This window comes from Octopus bimaculoides, chromosome Z (assembly GCF_046866305.1).
Source record: "Octopus bimaculoides isolate indiv1 chromosome Z, ASM4686630v1, whole genome shotgun sequence".
Lineage (NCBI taxonomy): Eukaryota > Metazoa > Mollusca > Cephalopoda > Octopoda > Octopodidae > Octopus > Octopus bimaculoides.
Genome location: NC_142944.1, coordinates 19913278 through 19936441, shown reverse-complemented (window position 1 = coordinate 19936441; position 23164 = coordinate 19913278). Strand labels below are relative to the sequence as shown.

The 23164-nt window shown below is 33.5% G+C and overlaps 1 protein-coding gene and 1 long non-coding RNA gene across 3 annotated transcripts in view; one reads left to right on the top strand and one right to left on the bottom strand.

The window, feature by feature from the left end:
* Positions 1–12568: 12568 nt before the first annotated feature.
* Positions 12569–22139, bottom strand: LOC149132162 (uncharacterized). The gene is made up of 2 exons (XR_016244715.1): positions 21924–22139; positions 12569–13004 (listed from the first exon to the last, which is right to left on the bottom strand). It is a non-coding gene; the product is annotated as an uncharacterized LOC149132162 (long non-coding RNA).
* LOC106869513 (adaptin ear-binding coat-associated protein 1) overlaps positions 21605–23164 on the top strand; it is a 39355-nt gene continuing 37795 nt past the window's right edge. The window contains exon 1 of one of the 2 annotated variants that reach the window (XM_014915280.3): positions 21605–21656. In XM_014915280.3, coding sequence (XP_014770766.1) covers positions 21651–21656 — 6 coding nt within the window. In that variant the 5' untranslated portion in view covers positions 21605–21650. Of the gene's footprint in view, positions 21681–23164 lie in introns of both variants that reach the window. The other variant, XM_014915279.3, reaches the window with a different exon arrangement.

The following is a 23164-nucleotide window of genomic DNA, read 5'->3' as shown; positions in this document are numbered from 1 at the left end:
AACCTAACCACTCACTCCCCAAGATTCCAAGTACAGCCACACTTTATTTCAGATGGGTTGGTATGTATCCTGTTGCTCCAGAAATAATGAACATAAAGCTGAAAATGTGTCTTGGTTACTGGATTTGCAAACTCCTTATCAACAGCTTACAGATGTTCTCTTCCTCTTGTATTTTTCTAACTACATTGGTTGCAGCTGATTTCCACAACAGAACGTATCTATTCTTTGTGATCCCACACAATATCTGGCTGGTTGTATTTTAATTTGGTGGCTGTTCTAATTTTTAAGTTAAACCAATGTTCTTTTGACTCATTGGTTTCAATATAGTCACTTTTGTCTGCCTGTCTGTCTGCATGTATGTATGAATGTATGTATCATCATCATCATCATCATCATCGTTTAACGTCCGCTTTCCATGCTAGCATGGGTTGGACGATTTGACTGAGGACTGGTGAAACCGGATGGCAACACCAGGCTCCAATCTAAATTTGGCAGAGTTTCTACAGCTGGATGCCCTTCCTAACACCAACCACTCAGAGAGTGTAGTATGTATGCATATATGTATGTATGGACAGATAGATGGATGGCCAGATGGCTGTACAGATAAACAGATGGATGGATGGTTATCATTTGTCCCAGTTTCAAGAGGGTGATTCTGGTTCATCAAAATCCCTTGTATCCCAGCCAATCTGAAATTCTGAGCCAACTTTTTGGAAATCTGGACAGATTGTATTTTTTCAATTATTTTTAAGCCTGGTTTGAGAGAAAAAGCATAAGGTACCAATACTAATTACTGTGTCATGAGGGATTTGCTGTTGCTTCAGTTGAGCTGGTCAATGATGACACATTTTGTGGGTTGCATAAATAAGAACTGATGCAAATTCATAATCACTTAATTGTAATATTGCTGGACATAAAGATATTTGTTGTTGGTGAATTACAAAGAACAATATTAATAATTGCTGAATGGGGTATAAAGAAAAACTGCTCTGAAAATATAGAAAGCTAATCTGGATGGTTAACTATGATAATAAAACTTAAAGGGTAATAATAAGTTCACATCTCACCAACTTACATCTTATACAAAAAATAATGAAACTGTTTGGCAATTCTTCACATCAAGCTCTTAAGGGAAAGCTAATTACTGTAATATATGTACTCAGGACATTAAATGAAAAACTTAGTTATCAAAGAAAAATTTTCAACCAAAGCAGTTTAAATCATAAATTTGCTTCCAATCCACAAGCATTATACTGAGAGATAAGGAAAAATGACATTAAAAACATTACTGTTAAGAAAGCCTCGGGAAGATCTTTAATAATTCTGGTCAAAGATCTGTAGTGAAAAGAAAGATTTTGACTTGATTACATTGTTGTAATGATTCAGTTAGGAGAGAATATTGTATCAATGTCCACAGTAAAACATTTACAGCAGAACCTCAAACTTTCACCAATGCTGTTGACAAGCCGTTAATGTTTGCTGCCCAAAGTAAGAAAGTATAACTTGATTATATGATCAAATATGGCTTGATCATATGAAGGCATTCACCTCTAATCATCACCCATGGTTGCTGATGTCTCTTAGCTTGCTGAGCTGCTATTGTTGAATGGCTTGTGAAGATCATCTCCTATGTTATAAATAATAGGTCATTGCCAGTCGCTGTGTTGCTGGTAAAAAAAGATGTTAATCATGCATGTACCTTCATAAATTCTTCAAAGTGAAAGACTTTTTTTAAAGTCTAGGTTGCTGTGTCTATATGTTGAAAGACACAGAGAAACAAACACAAACACACGCACACATACATACACAAACAACAACAAAAATAACTATATATATATATATATATATATATTATATATATGATGATATATATCATATATATATATATATATATATATATATATGATCAAAACGCCTAGTTTAGAATAGAGGCAGCTGATGAAGGAAAACTTCCATAAGTAGCTCATCTATTTTCCTATGTGTTCATTCTGTTGTCCGTAAAAAAAGTTCGTTTTTTTGTGCTTTATTTATGTTCCCGTTCCTTTTTTGTCCATGTTTTTTTACGTCCTGTACCCGGATATACATCTATATATACATGTAGATGTAGGTATGTACATATATGTATGTATACATGCATATGCTCACATATCATTTGTATTGTATATGTGTATATATATACATATATATATATATACCATATATATATGAGAGATATTGATATCCAGAAGACCCAAGATGGCAGGTAAGACTATGTAAGCGCTATGGAAGGACCATAGTTAGACTCATGGTTCAATAATAATATGATTGAGAGTTCTAATGCATGTCTTATGTGGGCATGTATATGTTAAATAAAATGAGACAACAAAACCAAGGCTGTGTGGAATTTATAGGACATTTATAAAGAGAAAGGTAGTCTTGCTGCTGTTTCTGGGATATTAGAGATATCCCTTCATCACAGACGGTATGAGAAAGTTAACTAGAGGGAAATAGTAGAGTTCAATATAAGGAGTTATTTTGTAAAAGGATGGATACAGGAAGTGTAAAGAGAAATAAGAGAATAAAAATACAATTAAAAATATATGTAGGATGTTACAGTTGCTGTTCCATTATCCAAGGAAAGTGCTGTGTTTACAATACCGGATAAAAAAAGAAGAAAAGAACAGCTGGAGTTAAAAAAGACATTTTCAGCTGACATAGGAATGGAATTTGGCCAAAAGAAGTATTTGTATTTCATTGCTGAACAATGAAAATCAGTCTCTCAAACCCCAAACCAGTGGATCAATAGTCTCTCTATCTTTCTTGTTTCTCAGAAAGAATTCTACAAATATCTGGATATTGATGAAGACATATTGCACAAAGGCATTGTGAACAAAAACTGAATGACTCAAGAATATTATCCAAAACAGAAAAATATTATCCAAGATTTTGAAAAAATAATTCAAAAGAATCTTGAAATATTTTAACTGAGGAAGGCTTATGTAATAGATGCATTTCCTATTACATATTACATCAAACCTGAACCATACATATCAAATGATTTCAAAATACCTCTATTTGGTTTGACTTCCTTATTACAACTCAATGTCAGTGTAAACTACCTGATCTAGACTCCACTTATATGCATACTTCAACAACAAATTGGAGTGCTTTGTAACATTTGATATGAGTCAAAAATTCTGGTTCAGTGCACTGTTGCTTAGCATAACACAGTACGTGTGTGTACACGGCCAATTTCCTGTTCACCATGTGAATTTTTTCCCAAGTTATTGAAGCACGAACATCGAACTGTGACATCACGTGATCTTTCTCAACCAATTGCAGCCCATCAACCGTTAACTATCTCAGACTTCCTCCACCTATATTCTTATTCAAATTTCTACTGCCCAATGATAAGCTCCATGAGCTTTGAAACTTTAAGCCGCACAGATTTTGAATCAAACAGTTTTGATCCACACATGCACACACACACACACACACACACACATATATATATATATATATATATATATATATATATACACACACTCATGTGTATGTGAACTTTAGGTTAGTTAAAGTATGTTTGTGACATACTTTTGCTTCTAATGGCAAATTCACTGCTGTTGCCATGGAGAAAAAATCTCCGATGGTAAAAGATATAAAAACATCATATCTGTTCAGTGTTTCCCTCTAGCAGATTATGTATTATATTCATAGTAATATTGTAATATAAATAAATTATTGAATGTCTATAGAATATCTCATGTGCCATATCGGCTATCATTGCATTTAGATACAGTGAATGATTGGTTTTTTTGCTAAGGTCAAACTTTGCCTTTGTTAATAATTTTTTCAAGTTTTTAGGCTGTAGATGGATGGATAGGTAGATAGATAGATATACATGTGTACATATATATAGATTATATATATGTATATAATCTATATATAGTTAAAAAGATTCAGGTAAAAATCTTGTAGAATGCTATGCAAAGCTTGTCCACAGTTATTGGCTACCTGCTGTTATCATACCATGGAAATGCTCCAGCTACTTGATTATACATCAGGAATTCATAGTATCCATAGAGGTTATATAAATAGATAAATGATAGAAAATGGAATGAATAACATATGACATTCTTTATTTAACATCACTACAATTGTTTTGACACATTTTTACACCTATAGTACATTGCAGAGATATTATGTAATCATTATCATGCGTAAAGGCTGTAAAATGCGCCTCCTCGGGTGACTGTCTAAATGAGTCCTTTCGTAGATCCTACTGTCATTTCACTCAGTGTGAGAATGTATGCCCAAAGTAGTGTATCATTTCCAACAGTCTATTGACAAAACTAAACTCATAAATTACAATTAAAATACAAAAATACACAGACAAAAGAAAAAAAAAGGGTCTAGTTGACAATAGATTACCATTCTATCTTGACGATTAGATTATAAAGAAGAAAGTTTTAAACAGACTGAAGAATAGAATCAAGAACAAAACTAAAGATGTAGAAATAAACAATCACCTGAGGAGGTGCATTTTACACCTTGGGTATATGATAATGATTACACATCTCACCAATGTATTAAAATGTAAAAATGTGTTGAAACAATTGAAGTAATTTTAAATAAAGCATGTCATTCTTTCCATTTTCTATCTATCTGTCTTGTTTGTCTGTCTGCCAGCCTGTCTATCTGTCTGACAGTCTGTCTGTCTGTGTATATATATATATATGTGTGTGTGTGTGTAACATTAACTAAGAGCATGTGGTATTTGAAAAGGTTAATCAAAAGCTCCCACACACTAGAAAAAAAACTTCCATAAAAAGTTAGTAACAACCTGATAAAAGATTTTATAACTTTAAAAAAAATTTTTTTTTTTTTAAATCCCCTTTGTACTTAAAAACTGTATTAAGTAATTTTCACAAAGACTTTCAAGTATACACACACACACAAACATATATATATATATATAGCTCGAAACACCAAAGACTTTTTCTATTCCCGAGCGTTAAACTAATACATCCATTTGTTGTTTACACCACCTGTCTTCGTCTGTTGTTTTTTCGTAAATTCTCCCATATATATATATATCATCATCATCATCATCATCGTTTAACGTCCGCTTTCCATGCTAGCATGGGTTGGACGATTTGACTGAGGACTGGTGAAACCGGATGGCAACACCAGCCTCCAGTCTGATTTGGCAGAGTTTCTACAGCTGGATGCCCTTCCTAACGCCAACCACTCAGAGAGTGTAGTGGGTGCTTTTACGTGTCACCCGCACGAAAACGGCCACGCTCGAAATGGTGTCTTTTATGTGCCACCCGCACAAGCCAGTCCAGGGGCACTGGCAACGATCTCGCTCGAAAATCCTACAGGAGCCAGTCAGGCGGTACTGGCAACGGCCATGCTCAAAATGGTGCATCTCATGTGCCACCTGCACAAGAACCAGTCCAGGGGCACTGGCAACGATCTTACTTGGCTTGCCGGGTCTTCTCACGCACAGCACATTTCCAAAGGTCTCGGTCCGTAGTCATCGCCTCGGTGAGGCCCAATGTACGAAGGTCTTGCCTCACCACCTCAGCCCAGGTCTTCCTGGGCCTACCTCTTCCACGGGTTCCCTCAACTGTTAGGGTGTGGCACTTTTTCACGCAGCTATCCTCCTCCATTCTCACCACATGTCCATACCAGCGCAATCGTCTCTCTTGCACGCCACAACTGATGCTTCTAATGTTCAGCTTTTCTCTCAAGATACTTACACTCTGACGGGTATTCACATTGACATTACACATCCAACGGAGCATACTGGCTTCATTCCTTGCGAGCTTACATATGTCCTCAGCAGTTACAGCCCATGTTTCACTGCCATGTAGCATGGTTGTTCGTACGCATGCGTCATACAGTCTGCCTTTTACTCTGAGTGAGAGTCCCTTTGTCGCCAGCAGGGGTATATATATATATATATATATATAAGGTTTGTCATGGGATATGGTGGCAGAGAAAAAAAATATAGTAAAAAAAACAAACAGAAAGAAAAAGAGGAGAGAAGGAAGGAGGAGGAGAAGAAGAAGAAGAAGAAATGTAGACAGTATTTTGATAGGTTTCATAGAAAGAATGAAGTAGGGTGGGTGAGTATTAGAATGGTCAATGAATGCAATGGAAATATACAATAGAAAAATGAAAAAAAAATGAAGACAATGTAGTAAATTAGGAATAGAGATATATAGAAATGTGTAAGGAAAATATTGGAAAGATAATGAGACATGTTGAGAATGTTAACCTTTTAGCATTTAAATCATTAGTACACTGGATGAAATGCTTAGTGGAATTTCACCTGTCACTATGTTCTGAGTTCAAATCCCATCAAGGTCGACTTTGCCTTTCATCCCTTTGGGATTGATAAATTGAGTATCGGTGACTAGTTCCCTCCCCAAAAATTTCAGGCTCTGTACCTTTGGTAGAAAGGATTATATTTAACAGAGTAACCTGAATGATAAAGAGTTAAGGTATTGAAAAGTTATAAAATATAAAGATTATGAAAGCTATTAAAGTTAAGAAATGTAGAACAAATACAAAAAAATTAAAAAGAAGTAATGCCCAGAAAGAAGAAATAAAGAAACAAAAGACAGGTAAAAAACAATAAAATGAAACAGAGATAAAGAGCGGAAACTAGATATGGTAGGACATATGGATGGAAAGATATTTGAGTAAATGAGTCAAGTAAATAATTTAAGATGGGAATAATGATGATGAAGAAGGTGAGTAGAACAAACAGATTGGATGACGTTATATACGGATACAATATCAGATGATAGTAATGATGATGATGGTAATGATCACAACTAATTATAAAGATAACCAATGAACATATAAATAAAAACAGATTAATGGCAAATATGATGATACTATTGATATTCAGTGTGTAAGGAATGGATCCTAAAGCTGGCCGTGTCTGTGTAGAGTACGTATATCCAACAACTCATAGTGGCTCCAATAGGGGCTTGATGGGGATAGTGATCAAATCACTGATAAAGGAGATCAGTGGTGAAGGTAGTAGTAGTAGTAGTAGTAGTAGTTGTAGTAATGAGGATAATAGTGGAGTTGACTGTGATGCTGATTATTATGATGAGGATGTAACTAATGCTCAGTTAAAGAGGCCACTTTGACTAGGAATCCAGGTTCACAGTTGTTGCTATCCTATTTGTTGATGGAATTCATTAGGGAGAGGAGTATACTTGAATACTTGCAGGCTGAACCTTCTTATATGCAAGCCATGGAAAAAGTGTCTACTCTCTTGAATTCAGGATGTTAGATGCAGACAGGATGTTCAATTTCTCAGCTAAGCACAGATTACATCTTATGCCTCATCTGTTATAGGTGTCTGCTTTACTGGTAGGATTGTTAATAACATTATCCTTCATGTGCCAGATATACTTAGACAATGATGTAGAATACCTTATACTAAATTATAGATCGTATAAAGATGTTGTGTGGAGTGAAACTTAAATTTTCTACGAGCCCAATATATGATTTTTCTGTATCTCCATTGTTGTGAACTTTGGCTTTATAGACAAGCACTTTTGCAAGACATTTATTATCCAACAGACATTGAAATTTGTTTCTAAAATTACAATCTTGTTGGATTAGATTTAAATTGTTTGTATGTGTAATTCCCTGATTGTAATTCAGTACCTGCAGCCCTATATTTTAGAAGCAGCTATAATTAACCTTGACCATGTACTTATTGAATATTTTGATACATCTGTGATGACTGGAGAAATGCTTTCTTATAAGAGAGAGGAAACGTCCAATGATATTAGTTAATACATCAGTATAGTAAGATGAATTAAACTATATCACTTTCTTAGCTCAAGGTTTAATTTTCTTGGTGGAAACAGTCTCTAAATACCTTATTTCATTGGTGAAGAAGTCACAGTCATATTTTTAGCACATCATTGTAGTATGGGGAAGCACTATTCAATATATTCCTATTTGAAGACATGTTGGAAATATCTTTACTTACATTATCAACTATATTCCAAATAATGTTAAGTGGGTGTTTAGAACCTTTGTTAGCTTAAATATTGTCTTCATTTAGCTTATGGCATGGTTGGTGTAGGACTTTGTTTAGATCTAGAGTCAAGTCTAGAAAGTTCACCATCTTCATATGGCTGGGTATTGTCAAAAATCATTGTAGTCATGACATTGATAAACTAAGGAAGCCATTAATTAGTATTTTCAAACAGTACAATCTCAAGATAACTCTTATGACTCTGTAGAAGAAATGACTTATTCTAGTGACTGATTCAGAAAAAAATATGCTGCCAACTACATACATAATGTTTTAACTTGCAAAAATGACTCTGTAAATATACCCTCATGACATAATGATATTATCAAATGATTTCTTTATACCAAACAATTTCTTTACCAAAAGTATGGATATATGTATATTTTTTATAATAATTTCTGATGCCAATTTTAATATATTATGTAGTGCACTAGGAAGTGATCAAGTCTCATTATCAGAATTAGATTTAAAATGAACTCTTAATTTATGATTTGCCCTGAATGCGATATACTCTAATCATTCTCCTGCTTGGATGTATGTGTATACATGCCAGACTTTGTGAATGTGCACACATGTGTACTTGTGTGTGTATATACTTGGTCATGTGTATATATGAGTTTTTTATGTTTACATGGTATGTATTCAAATGTGTATACATGTGAAAATCTTGCTAACACAAATGTCCAGTATGAAAGATAACTGGAAAGTAAAGAAAATAGGTCGTCTACTAAAGAAAGAGTAGGTAAGGATCAATAAAATCTTATTGATATGTGACTTTCACGTGTCCAGCAAAATGATGTTCGACCAATTAACAATCTTGTGTAGTCTGTAATGAATCATTCAACTTCATGTGAAAAGTGTGTTTTCAAACTTTGCCTGTGAAGGAATTAGGAACATATGTGTCTGTCAAATTGAGTTATTTGATTAGACAGTGTTGTGTGCACTGGAGAGAAAATTGGGATCTGGTTTTATCCAGCTCTCTTAGTGAAGAAGAACTGAGACAAAATGGTAACTAGAATAACCAGTCTCAATTGGAAATGAACCTTGAGAAAGCTAGCCATCAAGGGTCAGGCAGATGCTGTGAACACCTATGTCATGTCTATCATGTATTGCAGCCTGGCCAGTTCATATCTGATTGGACTGGATCTTCAGCTCTTTTGCTTTTTATAGAAAGGACACATTCCACTGATTAGGTGCTCTATTTGCTGTTAACACCCATTGTGTGAAGAACTAGGTATGCCATGGCTGGTGATGCACAGGCATGCTGTGACATCGCAAGCAATTTCTTGAAGGTGAATTGATGTGGTTGCCATCTGTCAGACAGGATTTTTTTCTCCCAATTCACCTTTTTGACAGAACTACAGTCTTGGATTAATGTTTTCAAGCAAAGACCAAAGCAGGATGTTGTCAAGTTCACCCAGCCCAGTGGTTCATGTCATTTCTTTCATCAATATTCAATGTAATCAATCTTGCATAATGTTGTAACCAAGTTGGTAGCTATTGATTAATTTTCAGGTGTTACAGTATATTTCTTTTATAGCACATGTTGAACATGAATCCTTAGAACTCTGTAAAAATAATATGCTGTCTTGCAAGTAAATACTACCAAATCAGACGACTCCATGTGAGGACATTTATGTAAGAGAAACAAAGAAATATAAGGAACCAAATGTAAAAAATAGGAATCAGTAGAATTGCACAGACTGTCCACCTATGCTACCTACTATAAATCAGGTACTAAGATGACCTGATCCTCATAGTTTTAAATCTGACTTGCAATTACATTCACATCTGGACCTTAAATAATATACATTTTTATTGAACCCCCATAACATTGATGAATTTGTCCCATAAAAAAACTGCTTACCTTCATTTACAGACACAAATTCTTTATATACGTTTTCAGAAAAATAAAACTTTCACCAAGCACCAAACTAATACATTCACTATCTACATCCATTGTACCTAATGTCTAACACATTAGGTATTAAAAGCAATCATAGACAGAAGACAGTATTTCCCCTCAGTCAGAACAATCATAGTCATCACAAATAATACTATTCTCTACATGTTCTCTAAATTATATTTATATACATATATTATACATTGTGAAATTTAATTTGGTTTTACTAAATTGAATATTCCTGTATGTTTGGAATGATATATTCCCTAATAATATTATTATTATTATTATTATTATTATTATTCAGTAGTTTTATTTTTATAACGTACTTTCACTTCACTACCGAGCGCAGCTCTGTGCGCCTTGGGTATGTGCTGTGGTTTGCTGTGGTGCTCTTATGTTTACTGTATTGAAAGTGTTTTGCGTAGAATGTGTGCAGTACCCAGTAGTGCAATTTTCTGTATGTTATATATATTTGTAAGTCCTGGTGTTTTTGTTATGTATTTGTCTGAATATTTTTTTATTATACCTAAGGCACCTACTATGATAGGAATTGTTTCTGTTTTTAGATTCCACATTCGAGTTATCTCTATTTCCAGGTCTTTGTATTTTGAAAGTTTTTCCATTTCTTTTAGAGAAACGTTGTCATCTGCTGGTATTGAAACATCAATTAGAAGGCATTTTTTTCCTTCATGATCTTTGACAACTATATCTGGTCTATTTGCCTTAATTTCTCTATCTGTGTGTATTGGCATATCCCAGAGTATGGTTGCTTTCTCGTTTTCTGTGACCTTTTCTGGCGTGTGTTTATACCATCTTTTTTCTGTTGCTATTCCATAATGTTGGCATAGCTTCCAGTGTATATAGGTCCCAGCTCTGTCGTGTCTGTGAATATATTCCTTCTTAGCCAGGACTGGGCAGCCAGAGATAATATGATTTATTGTTTCTTGTCGATCTCCACATATTCTACAGTTACTTGTTATATTTCTTTTCATTATGTGTTTTTGGTAATTTCTGGTGGGGAGGCTTTGGTCTTGTGCAGCAATTAAAAATCCTTCAGTCTCTGCTTTGAGTCCTGAGCTTCTCAGCCATTGCTGGGATTTTTCTCTGTCTATTTCTTTCGCATTTAGTTTAGCCCAGTATTTACCATGTAGGGGCTTTTCTTGCCATCGTTTTATCATGGTCCGTTGCTGTTCTAGTTTTAGTTTGGATTTCATTTGTTTTATAGCTTTTGTTGTTTCTTCTTCTTCTTCTTCGTATTTGTTAGGTAGATTGATTTCTTGTTTGTATTTGTCAGCTTCCTTAAATACTGAAAACAGTTTTTTGTTTTGCTCGTGTTTTGTGGCTATTTGTATTAGTTTCCCTTGCTTCTGGAGTAGGTATTTTTGCAGTCCTATGGTGGTTATTTTATAATAGTTTTCTAGCTGTATAAGACCCCTGCCACCTTCTGTGCGTTGTATATATAGCCTTTCTATGTCAGATTTTGGGTGGTGCATCCTATATCCTGTCATTATTTTTCTTGTTTTCCTGTCTATTTTACATAGTTCGTTTAGTGTCCAGTTAAGGATGTTGTAGCTGTAGCTTATAACTGGGACAGCTAAAGTGTTGATACCCATTATCTTGTTTTTAGCATTGAGCTCTGTTTTTAGTATTGATCTAACTCGTCTATAGTACTCTTTCTTTATTTTTTCTTTCATTTGTGTATGTTGTATCCTATCTAGTTCATTGACTCCTAAATACTTATATGGTTGGCTTTCGTCTAGTTCTCTTATTTCATTGGCTTTATCTAGTGTTATATTGCTACTTTTAACTAATTTTCCTCTTTTCAGGGTTGCTTTGGCACATTTTTCTAATCCGAATTTCATTTCTATTTCCTTGGTAAAGCCGTGTACTGTCTGTAGTAGTGTTTCTAGCTCTTTGTCGTTTTTTGCATATAATTTTAGGTCATCCATATATAGAAGGTGGCTGACTGTTTTTCCATTATTATTATTATTATTTTCCATTATTATTATTATTATTATTATTATTATTATTATTATTATTATTATTATTATAATATATATATATTGTTGTATTTCAGGATGGTCCTTTTTATTTTTTTCTCTTTGCCAAATAAATACATGCACAATAAATTCATTCTTACTGTTCTTATTTTAACTCATGTTCTTTTAATATATATATATATATATATATATATATATATATATATATATATATATATATATATATATATATATATATATATATATATGTATGTATGTATGTATATAAACAGTATAGACTTTAAAAAACTTTTAGGTTAATAAATCTTTGTCAATGCCTTTGAGCTGCACTCTAAATGTTGGTTGTGGTTGATGAAGTAAAATAAAGGTAAAAGTTGATTAAAATAATTCCAATGCTGCATTCATATCCTTTGGGTTACTAACTAAAATTGAAGTTTTATTATTAGACAATTATTGAAGAACACATTCATTAGTTTGTTCTTATTCTTTATAAAATATCAGAAAAATAGCATTTGACAACTATCAATAAGTTAATAATAAGAAATCTGATTTTAAAATAGCAAGAAATACAAAAAGCAATACATGAAAACATAACAAGAAAACTACTTGAATATGAAAATTCTTATCCATTTTTAAATACTGATATCTTTTTATTAAGAATGAAGGCCAATATTTCTAAAGGAGAGCATGATTCATTGAATAGACTCCCTGTATATTGTTGGTACTTATTTTGCCAATTCTTGAGTTGAAGAACTAGCCAAATTGAGTTCAACCAGATTGGGACATATGTGCAGCAAAGCTTAGAATTGAAACTTCATTAGGCATGTAACACGAAGTAGGCCATGGAAAATCAGGTGACATCACTCTAATTGTCAACCAATCATATTTCAGCTTGATCATTTGATTGTAAGTTGTTTAGTAATGGAATTTCCCCTTATTTTCTTGCCAAAAGATGGCTATAAATACAAAAGCATGGAAGAATCAGTGCAGAGGTTTGAGAAGGTTTCAGAGACAAACACGGGATTCTTGATTGCTGATCAACCTGTGTTTAAAAGAAATGCTTCATATTTAATACACTTTTCAAGCACATGCCATGAACATGATATCCTCACTTCTTGCCCACACACAAATAAGCTAGTCAGACAAAACATATATACATCAATCATTTCAGGTATTCAGCAATATAACCACCAGCAAGTAACAATGATAATTGATGTACTGTTCTTGTGTAAATAAATCAAAAATCATAATGGACTTGGTTGTGTATATGGGTGTCATGAAGGTATGATGGTGCATATTATTGTGTAAGCCAGTGGTTCTCATTTGGGGCTCATACAGTCCCTGAAGGTCCACATAAGATTTTTGGGAGTTCGTGCAACAAAATAGTAAATTGGAGATCCACAATAATATTCTAAGGGCCTCTGAACGAATTTGCTTTATATTTATGTATTGGTATGTATTGCAAGAAATAGCTAGGCTGCTTTCTCTAACATTTTACATAGTTCAACCTACATAGCTTAATGTGTGACAGATAAAATAAGAATTTTTAAAGAAGTTTATTTCTGTCAAACTAGTTCTTAAACATCAACTGGCTATGAGCGTTCACCAGAAAGAAATAATGATCACAGGGTTCCATAGATAAAAAATGGTTGAGAAGCCCTGATGTAGGTCATAGGATGAAAGATGTGAGATGCTGATGGTTGAGTTTGATTCTGTTCTGGCTGTGTATAAATGATGATAAACAACATTCATGAACAATTTTACAGAAACTTTATTCACTGCACAAAATATTTTCCAAGCTGGTCTTGAAATTTAAAAAATGCAGCAACTAAGTTTACACACCGGGAGGACATTTCTTTAGTTATTACAAAATAGTTGGTTAAGTAGGCTCTGTTAGTACATTGTTATGACGAGAAAAATTCACGCTGGATTCATGATAGCTAAATTGTAACTGCTGTCTACTTGGTTGAATAAGGAGTCATCAAAACAATTGTTAAATACTGCAAACTGAGAAAGCAGTTTACATGGCAGCAATTCTTCACAAGCTGAAATTTGGCACTCAAAGCAAGCCTGTTTCTAAGCCTTATTAGAAAATGTTCTAGAAATGTTCACATCATGTGACGTCTCAGTGCTGATCAGTCAGTTAATTGGCCAATCATATGCAATTGTTATTAGTAAGCTGTGGCTTTTACTTGGCAATTTGTCGATTTAGTTTAAAATCTGCTACATGGCAAACAACACTCAGCCTAAACCAACCAAACCAATAAAAAATATGCGCAACCTCACCTCTAAGTCCTAAATTCAAAAGTAGTTTGGTAAAGTACCCAATATAATGTTCAATAGTGCTGACCATCACATCTACTTTTAAATATTAATTTCTTGCATAGTCACAATGTCTGAAAAATTTTTATGGTTGGTGGAGACGAGATTATGTGGTGTTCATCCTTTTCTCAAGTGTATTAATACATCAGCTGCCACAATGATCATATAATGCCACTATAGCTGGCAGCAGTAAATTTTTGTTTCTTCATTATAACTATTCAAGTCAAGTGGACTTGAGAAGTAAGAATTAAGTTTCACTGTTATGAATACAGCTGAATAATTGGTGGTAGGATGTAAGTAATTGATTCTTTGACCTGTTTAGCCAGCATGGTATAAATATAGTCAGCTATAAGACGTGAAGAGCTTACAAACAGCCTTACTAAGAATGAATGAATGAGAGAGAGAGAGAAGAGAGAGTGAAGAAAATAGAGAAAGTGCAGAAAATAGAGAGAGTGCAGAAAATAGAGAGAGTAAGAAGAGAGAAAAGAGAGAAGAGAGAAGAGAAAGAAGGGAAAGAGAAAAAGAGCTCTAGTACTGAACATGTTTTTATAAATGGAACAGACAAATAAAGGATACTTATTTTTAGAAAGTGAACTGATATTTTCTACCAAGAGAATATTATATTTTTTTATATATCAATATCAAGAATTATGCTATGTATGGTTTAAGACAGATTTTAAAAGAATTTATTTGGAAGTTAATAAAAAACCAACAGCAAAAAACATAGTTTGTATCGATGTGTTTGTGATGAGCTCTACCTTGTACAGCTAACACTCAGAGACACCATGTTATTGTGAAAGACATGGTAAATAGAAAGAAGGAAGAAAGAATGACCAGATATGCTTGATAATGGGAAAATTCTCAAAACTAAACAAAATATTGTTTGTTTGTGTGTGTGTGTATGTAAGTATGTATTATGTAAGTGTGTGTATACGCGCACACACATGTACATATGTATGTATGTATGTATGTGTATATGTACATATATATATATATACACGTATATATATGTGCATATATATATATATATATATATATATATATATATATAAAATTATAAAGAAGGGTATCTAAGAGATACCACCATGCTTGAAATAGCAGTTAAAACCTGACTCTAAAACCACATCATGTATTCAATACAGCACAAGGTGAAAAGATATATATATATATAGGCGCAGGAGTGGCTATGTGGTAAGTAGCTTGCTTACCAACCACATGGTTCCAGGTTCAGTCCCACTGCGTGGCACCTTGGGCAAGTGTCTTCTACTATAGCCTCGGGCCGACTAAAGCCTTGTGAGTGGATTTAGTAGACGGAAACTGAAAGAAGCCTGTCGTATATATGTATATATATATGTATGTGTGTATATGTTTGTGTGTCTGTGTTTGTCCCCCCAACATTGCTTGACAACCGATGGTGGTGTGTTTACGTCCCCGTAACTTAGCAGTTCGGCAAAAGAGACTGATAGAATAAGTACTAGGCTTACAAAGAATAAGTCCTGGGGTCGATTTGCTCGACTATAGGCAGTGCTCCAGCATTGCCGCAGTCAAATGACTGAAACAAGTAAAAGAGTAAAAGATATATATATATATATATATACACACACACAAGCACATGCATACATAAGCACATATATATAACTTGGTGCAGTTGTTGCACTGTGGCCATGCTGGGGCACCACTTTTAAGGGTTTAATGAAATGATTTGACACTAAGGCTTAGTTTTAAGTCTAGTACTTATTCTATCAGTCTCCTTTGCTGAAATGTTACAGATACATAAATTTTAGTTGTCAAGCAGTGGAGCAAGCAAACATGAACATTAAGACACATACACATCTATATATACATATACATACATATATATTCAGATGAATATGGTACTTAAGTTGAGGGACAAGAATTTAGTATGGTATTATCCATACAATTTCAAAGAAAGGTGATTAAAATCAAAATAAGCAACAAAGATATCCAGAGGTAATGCAGTACGATCGTTTCATGCAACTCCATTTAATTTAACAATGCAATCATTACATCAATTTAAATGCAGAGCAATCCTCAGCTGCACAAAGACATAGAATTTAATTAAATTAAAACAGATGGACACATTAGTATAATTATACCTAAAATCAGAGACATAGAATTTAATTCTATGTCTTTGTGCAGCTGAGGATTGCACTGCATTTAAATTGATGTAATGATTGCATTGTTAAATTAAATGGAGTTGCATGAAACAATAGTACTGCATTACCTCTGGATATCCTTGTTGCTTATTTTGATTATTTATATGTGTGTGTGTGTGTGTGTGTGTGTGTGGTAAATATAAAAAAGAAGAGCGAACACAAAATATCACAACAATGCAGGGACATGGTACATGTAAAGTATTAGCAGATGCTCAGGGAAGGAAAGAAGGATAGTTTAACATTTCAAGCAGATGCGCTTCTTTGGAAACAGAGGAAAGTTAATAGAATGAAAGACGGAGGAAGAAAATCGCCAACAATTCACACGTGGTTATATTTTGAAACGTATCTGTATATATATGTATGTATATGTGTATGTATATATATTTATATATATCCGTCCTTGTTTTCATATACATTCACTGCTTTCTTCCAAGGAATCTAATGCTCTTAGCTTAGTTTTTTCTTGGGGCTGGCCAGATTGGAATTTATCATATTATATTTAATCCTTTAATTATAGTCATTTAAGCCCAACATGAGAAATATATTTTATGAATAAAAGTATTAATATTAATATGAATACAATTGAATTCAGAATATTAAAGTATTCATGCTCTGTGACAAATCTGTTTGACATGGAATTTCAGTTTGTATGGATAGTCTTTTTCAAGATAAACCACCTGGTGTGGCTTTCCAGTAAGAAGTTTGCTTCCCAACAACACAGCTCCGGTTTCAGTCCCACTGTGTGGCATCATGGGTAAATGTTTTCTGCTATAGCCTCAGACCAACCAAAAGCTTTATGAGTGGATTTTGTAGGTGGAAACTTCAAGAACCCTGTTGTATGTATATATATTTATATGTATGTATGCATGTGTATATGAGTATGTGTGTGCATGTGTGTGTGTGTGTGTGTGTGTGTGTGTGTTTTGTGTCTGTGCTTGTCCTCCACTGCCACTTGACAATCAGTGTTGAAGCATTTAAATTTCCCCATAACTTAGTGGTTTGGCAAAAGAGACCAATAGAGTAAGTACCAAAATTTTGAAAAAAGGAATACTGGTGTCGATTCATTTAACTAAAAATTCTTCAAGGCGGTGCCCCAGTGTGGCCACAGTTTAATGATTGAAATAAGTATAAGATAAAAGATATACATATTGTTAGCTGGTATTCGTAGAACTTTCTGAGTATCTAATTTGGAATTTTATTCCCCTTTACATGGAAAATAGATATTAAATGTTGATGATGTGTGTATGTACATATGTATATATTTACATACACACACGTATATATAAATATATAATATAATATAACAAAAGGTAAAAGGGATTAACAAATCTAGGCAGATATCTAGAAAGCACTTAGTGTTAAGCAAACTTGGTTAACTCTATCAAACAATCAGATACCAATAATCTCAAATAGAATTAACATCCAGTATAATTCCTCAAGTATGGTAAGTAAATCCAAGTAGCGCTTAGAAGAATTTCAAGAAACCTAAGAATGGAGAAAATCACGTCTATAATTGATGATTATACCATACATTACCAACAATTGTTTCTATTGTGGCAGCATATTTAGGTACAGAAAAAGTGCAAATATCAGTCAAATGAATATATGTGAAGCTTTATGCTAACACAGTCTTATCAAAGTAATCTAAAACAGGTTAAATTGAAAGTGAACTGAAATAATATCTATAATACAATGACTGCATACAAAAAAAAAATGTTAAGAAGAAATATAATATTCTAAGAAAAGCCTTTAGTTTAATATGTAAACTTATGATAATATCAGTAGATAATGAAAGAATAAAAAATAGATGTAGAAATTCTGTCGTAACCATTAATTATCAAGCTATTTATGTATGCTAAAAGTATAGTCTGAAAAATATGCTTATTAGATTACAGGAAAAGCTATTATAATTAAAGTGTTTACCATTGAAATATTTAAATGTTTTTCTATATCTATGGGAACATTTCAACATAAGACTGGTTCTACAATTTAATAATTTTAATTTTGAAGTAATTACATAATACATTTCTTCTAGGCAAAGACCTCATTTAAAATTATAAGTATTGTATGATGGAGCATAACTAATAATGGACCACTTTATATTGCAGTAAATATTCTTGCAGTTAATATTCTTGAATTACATTTCCTCTAAAAACTTAAATGAAGAAGAATAGCTATATAATCTAGATTTCTTAATGTCTCAGAAGAATCAATGTAATAATACATACAATCCCCTGCAATTACCATACATTTATATACTATATTTTTCCTTAAACACTGATTATCTAAAGGTCACATAGGTTTGTTTTTGATATTACAAAGATGTTTATTCATTTGCTTGTAGCATTCATGGTTGAAAGAGTTAGTACTAATTCTACTCTTAGAATTAGGTGTTAAACCAAGATTATTAGTAATATTATAATCAATATTATTACGAAGTGTTAAAAGGCTGGCAGAGTTGTTAGCATGCTGGATGAAATGCTTAGTGGTATTTCACCCATCATTACGTTTTGAGTTCAAATTCTGCCAAAGTCGACTTTGCCTTTCATCCTTTCGGAGTTGATAAAATTAGTACCAGTTGAACACTGGGGTCGGTGTAATCAACTTATCTCTACCTCCCACAAGCTGCCCTTGTGGCAAAAATTTGAAATAATTATTACTAAGTGTTATCTTAAAGGTATTGTCAATTTCACTGTTGCGATTACCTTCACCTAAATTATCAAAACTAGATCAGGAAAATTAGTAGTAGAGTTTATCTCATAATTGACTGAGTTTTGAGTTGAGATACTAATTTTTGTTAAGTGCTGCCATAGTTTCACCCAAAGTTCTGGTGGATGAGTAGGAAAATTTTATTTTATGGCATTTAAATAATTTCCCTGACTTACTTGAAGATGGCACATATTTAGAGCTGCAAAGAATTTCTGACAAATATTAGTAGTTATGTAAGATGTGAATGGTGCATTAGGCCAGTTAATATTCTTTGATTTATCCTTTCTATTATTTATCTTTTATCTTTTATTTGTTTCAGTCATTAGACTGCAGCCATGATGCAGCACCACCTTGAAGAAATTTTAGCTGAATGAATCAACCCCAATACTTTTTTTAAGCCTGGTATTTATCCTATCAGTCTCTTTGCAGAATTGCTAAGTTACAAGGATGTAAAACCATCAACGCTAACTGTCAAGCTGTGGTGGGGACAAACACACACACACACACACTTACATAACTATATATGGCAGGCTTTTTTAGTTTCTGTGCCAAATCTGCTCACAAGGCTTTGGTCAGCCTGTGGCTATAGTAGAAAACATTTGCCCAAGGTACCACACAATAGAACCATGCAGTTGGGAAGCAAGCTTCTTACAACACAGCTATGCCTACACCTATTTACATAGACTTTTTTTGTAATATTAACATTATCAACATATTTATAACTCTTAATTCCAGTTCAAAAATTAGATGCTCTCCTATCATAATTCTTATGCTTAAACCTATTCTTATCTATAGACTCATTGTTATTATTATTATTAATGTTTATACCAAACATACTTTTAGTATTGATGATTCTTCAGATGTGCTGACCAAAAGCATACAGCCCTTTTAGCACTGAGGGTACATAGACACTAGGTTGACTTGATGGTATGAAATTTATAGATTTTTAAAAATTACTGCCAAAGAAGAAACAAGGATTTATTCCCCGTGGATTGTCATTAGCTATAAGTGAACTGTGTATTGTTATCTAGTTCAATAAAGAACACAATCATGTTGCACAAAGAGTTTTGTGCTTATACAGATAGCATCTGAAAACCTTACTTCTCAAATTCAGGAGAGCACCAAGATTGTGTGAGTTTTATAAACTGGTCCTTTGTCAAGTTGTTTGCATCTCCTATTTCCATAAAAGTACAGCCTTGATCTTTTTATCAACCTTCAGTTGATGTTATATGATGTAGCTAAAGTTATGATAATATGGATTTGGGATTATTCAGTCTGGCCTTGAAGTGGCATTTTGTTCCTTTGATATATTACTGTACATACTTCATCCCTATGGTGTTGGTCAGCACTACCTATGCTTTGTAGACTACAGCTTCTGTACTTCACTGACTGTTCACTGAACCTTCACTGTACACCCTATAAGAGCTCCTACCTCTACCCCCAGTTTAGGAGTATTAACTAATTTTTTGATGTTAGGTGTGCAGCTGAACATGTCCGTTAAATTTTACTATGTCTATGGTTTTGTGTAAAATGGTTATCTACTAATAATCTAAGGAAGGCCTACCCATGCAGATTTTTCCGTTGAGAGAGGGAGAGTAAAGCAGATGTTTGCAGCAGTACTTTCTCCTGTTGGTGCTAGATCTAGGCATACAAGTAATGTGGTCTTTAGATCCATTGGTTGCTAAAGCTTTGTTATAGTATCAAAGACGTCTTTATTGGAGGATAGGTTGGAGATTTTCCCACTCACACACTTTACAAAGTTTTTAGACATTATAAGTGGGTAGTAGAAAACTGTTGAGGTACAATAGCTTCTCGTTTGTTTTGTCAAAAGGCTTGCACAAATCTCTGCCTAAATCAGGTGTTACACATAAGAAATTAAAAGTGGTTATTGTGTGTGTGTGTGAGAATATGAATGTGGTGAATGTGGTGTTTTTGTATTCTGTGTTGACATTATGACCAGTTACTCTGCGGAACATATAAATCTTTCTTGAAAAACAGGTGAGGGTTGGTAACAGAAAGGGCATCAGGCCATAAAATCCTACCTCAAAATCAATTCCTATCCAAGCCATGCTAGCATGGAAAAATAGACGTTAAGTGAATGCTGATGTATATGTGTATGTATATTCGTATGTATAATGTAAATATACTGAGAGAGAGAGAGAGAAAGAGAGAGAGAGAGAGAGAGAGAGAGAGAGAGAGAGAGAGAGAGAGAGAGAGAGAGAGAGAGAGAGAGAGAAAAGTGGGCACATTTTAGTTCTGCTAGTGCCACTCTGTGGTTTGACTGCTTCTACTGCATTGCACAAAATATCAAAATACACAGCAGAAATCTCATCGTTTTAAATGTTAAGAATTTTTGACGTTACTGCGTCTTTAGTTACTCACAGCAACTCTTTTCTGCTATCATCTACACACACCCCTCGCCTGTTTCCAATTGTCAGACGCGTTTTCACAGAAGATTGGAAACAGACGATATCGCTTGTATGAAGGTGACTGTCTTTTACAGCTATTGCGTAAATACATACTAGTACATATTATATACATACACATATATGCATGCATAAATACATATATGTACATAGTGAAATGAAAAGAGATTGACGTATCTACGAAAACAATTGACATAATACGTAGCGTTCATAGATACAGGAAAGAATTTCAATTAACCGTTATTTTAATTTTTTTTTTTTCTACAAATTATATTTCGAAATCGCTTTCGAAAGAGGTAGAATGCGATAACTAAAGATGCAAATTACATTACAAACTTTTCTTCATGTCTCAATTTTCTTTCATCCTCTTAACTTCCCCACTCTCTATTCAGTCTTTCTTTTATACGCGTTACATACTCTGCCTTTCACTTCTAATCTTCGTACTTTCTGTCTTTTTCCAAGTCCTGTCACCCACATTCCGCTCGCCACGCTCTATCACTCTCCTTAAACTACTTTTTGATCTCCTTTTCCCTGTACGCCCTTGTCAATTACCTTCTAGTTACATTCGTCTATCGCTTTCATACGGCACTCTCTTTTCGTTTTTCAATCCCACTGTTCGAAAGTTAGAATAAACAAATATATATAGATATATACTAATACGTGGCGTATTATTACATTAATATTATTATATTTACAGTTTCGTATTTTACGTAATAAATAATTAAATGAATGATTATTGTATATTATATATATATATATATATATATATATATATATATATATATATATATATATATATATATATATATATATATATATAAACTTGTTTAAAAATCTAACTCGTCTGTACAAAAACAAAGAAAGAAATAAAAACACCCCGTAACAAGCATGCCACATGCAACAATGTTGATAAATAAATAAATAATTAAATAAATAAATAAACTAAGGTTTAGATGAAAATGCTACCCCAGGTTTTAGAAAATAGACACCTTGCATACAAAAGCTCATTAACCAATAATTTTGGCTGAAGTGGTCTTGTAGCGGAGAAAGCGGTGGAGATATCGGCAGCAAATACTAAAGTGAGCAAGATGGTACTCTGCAAGAGCCCTCAACCTGTGACAAGAGAATAAAATGTAGAAAGGATGCTTTAATACTGGAGTGTTGCACTGTACAAGAAAAAAAACAAAGAAAAAAAACACTAGATCCAATGAAAGTACTAAATACTAATATAACTTCTATAAGTAGCGGTGGTACCTCCAAGCACTTAAGCAATGAAGTGGGGAAGTGATATCTGATATGTAGTGGATCCCTATAAACAGCGGCATACGTATATGGTCTTCAGTACATGAATTATTATGAAAGAAAGAAGTGACCAGTAGCCGATGAAAATATATTAAACTGATATATTTATACTTTGTCGGAGGAGCCAAGAAGGCTAGCTACATGAACAGTTAAGTTCAAAAACAATCATGGGATCAACGAAGGAGCTTGTTATAAGGTCATTCGATAAGCTACAAATAGCAGCTAAATATGCCTCCGAAATAAAAGTCCGCCTTTAAAAAGAGCAC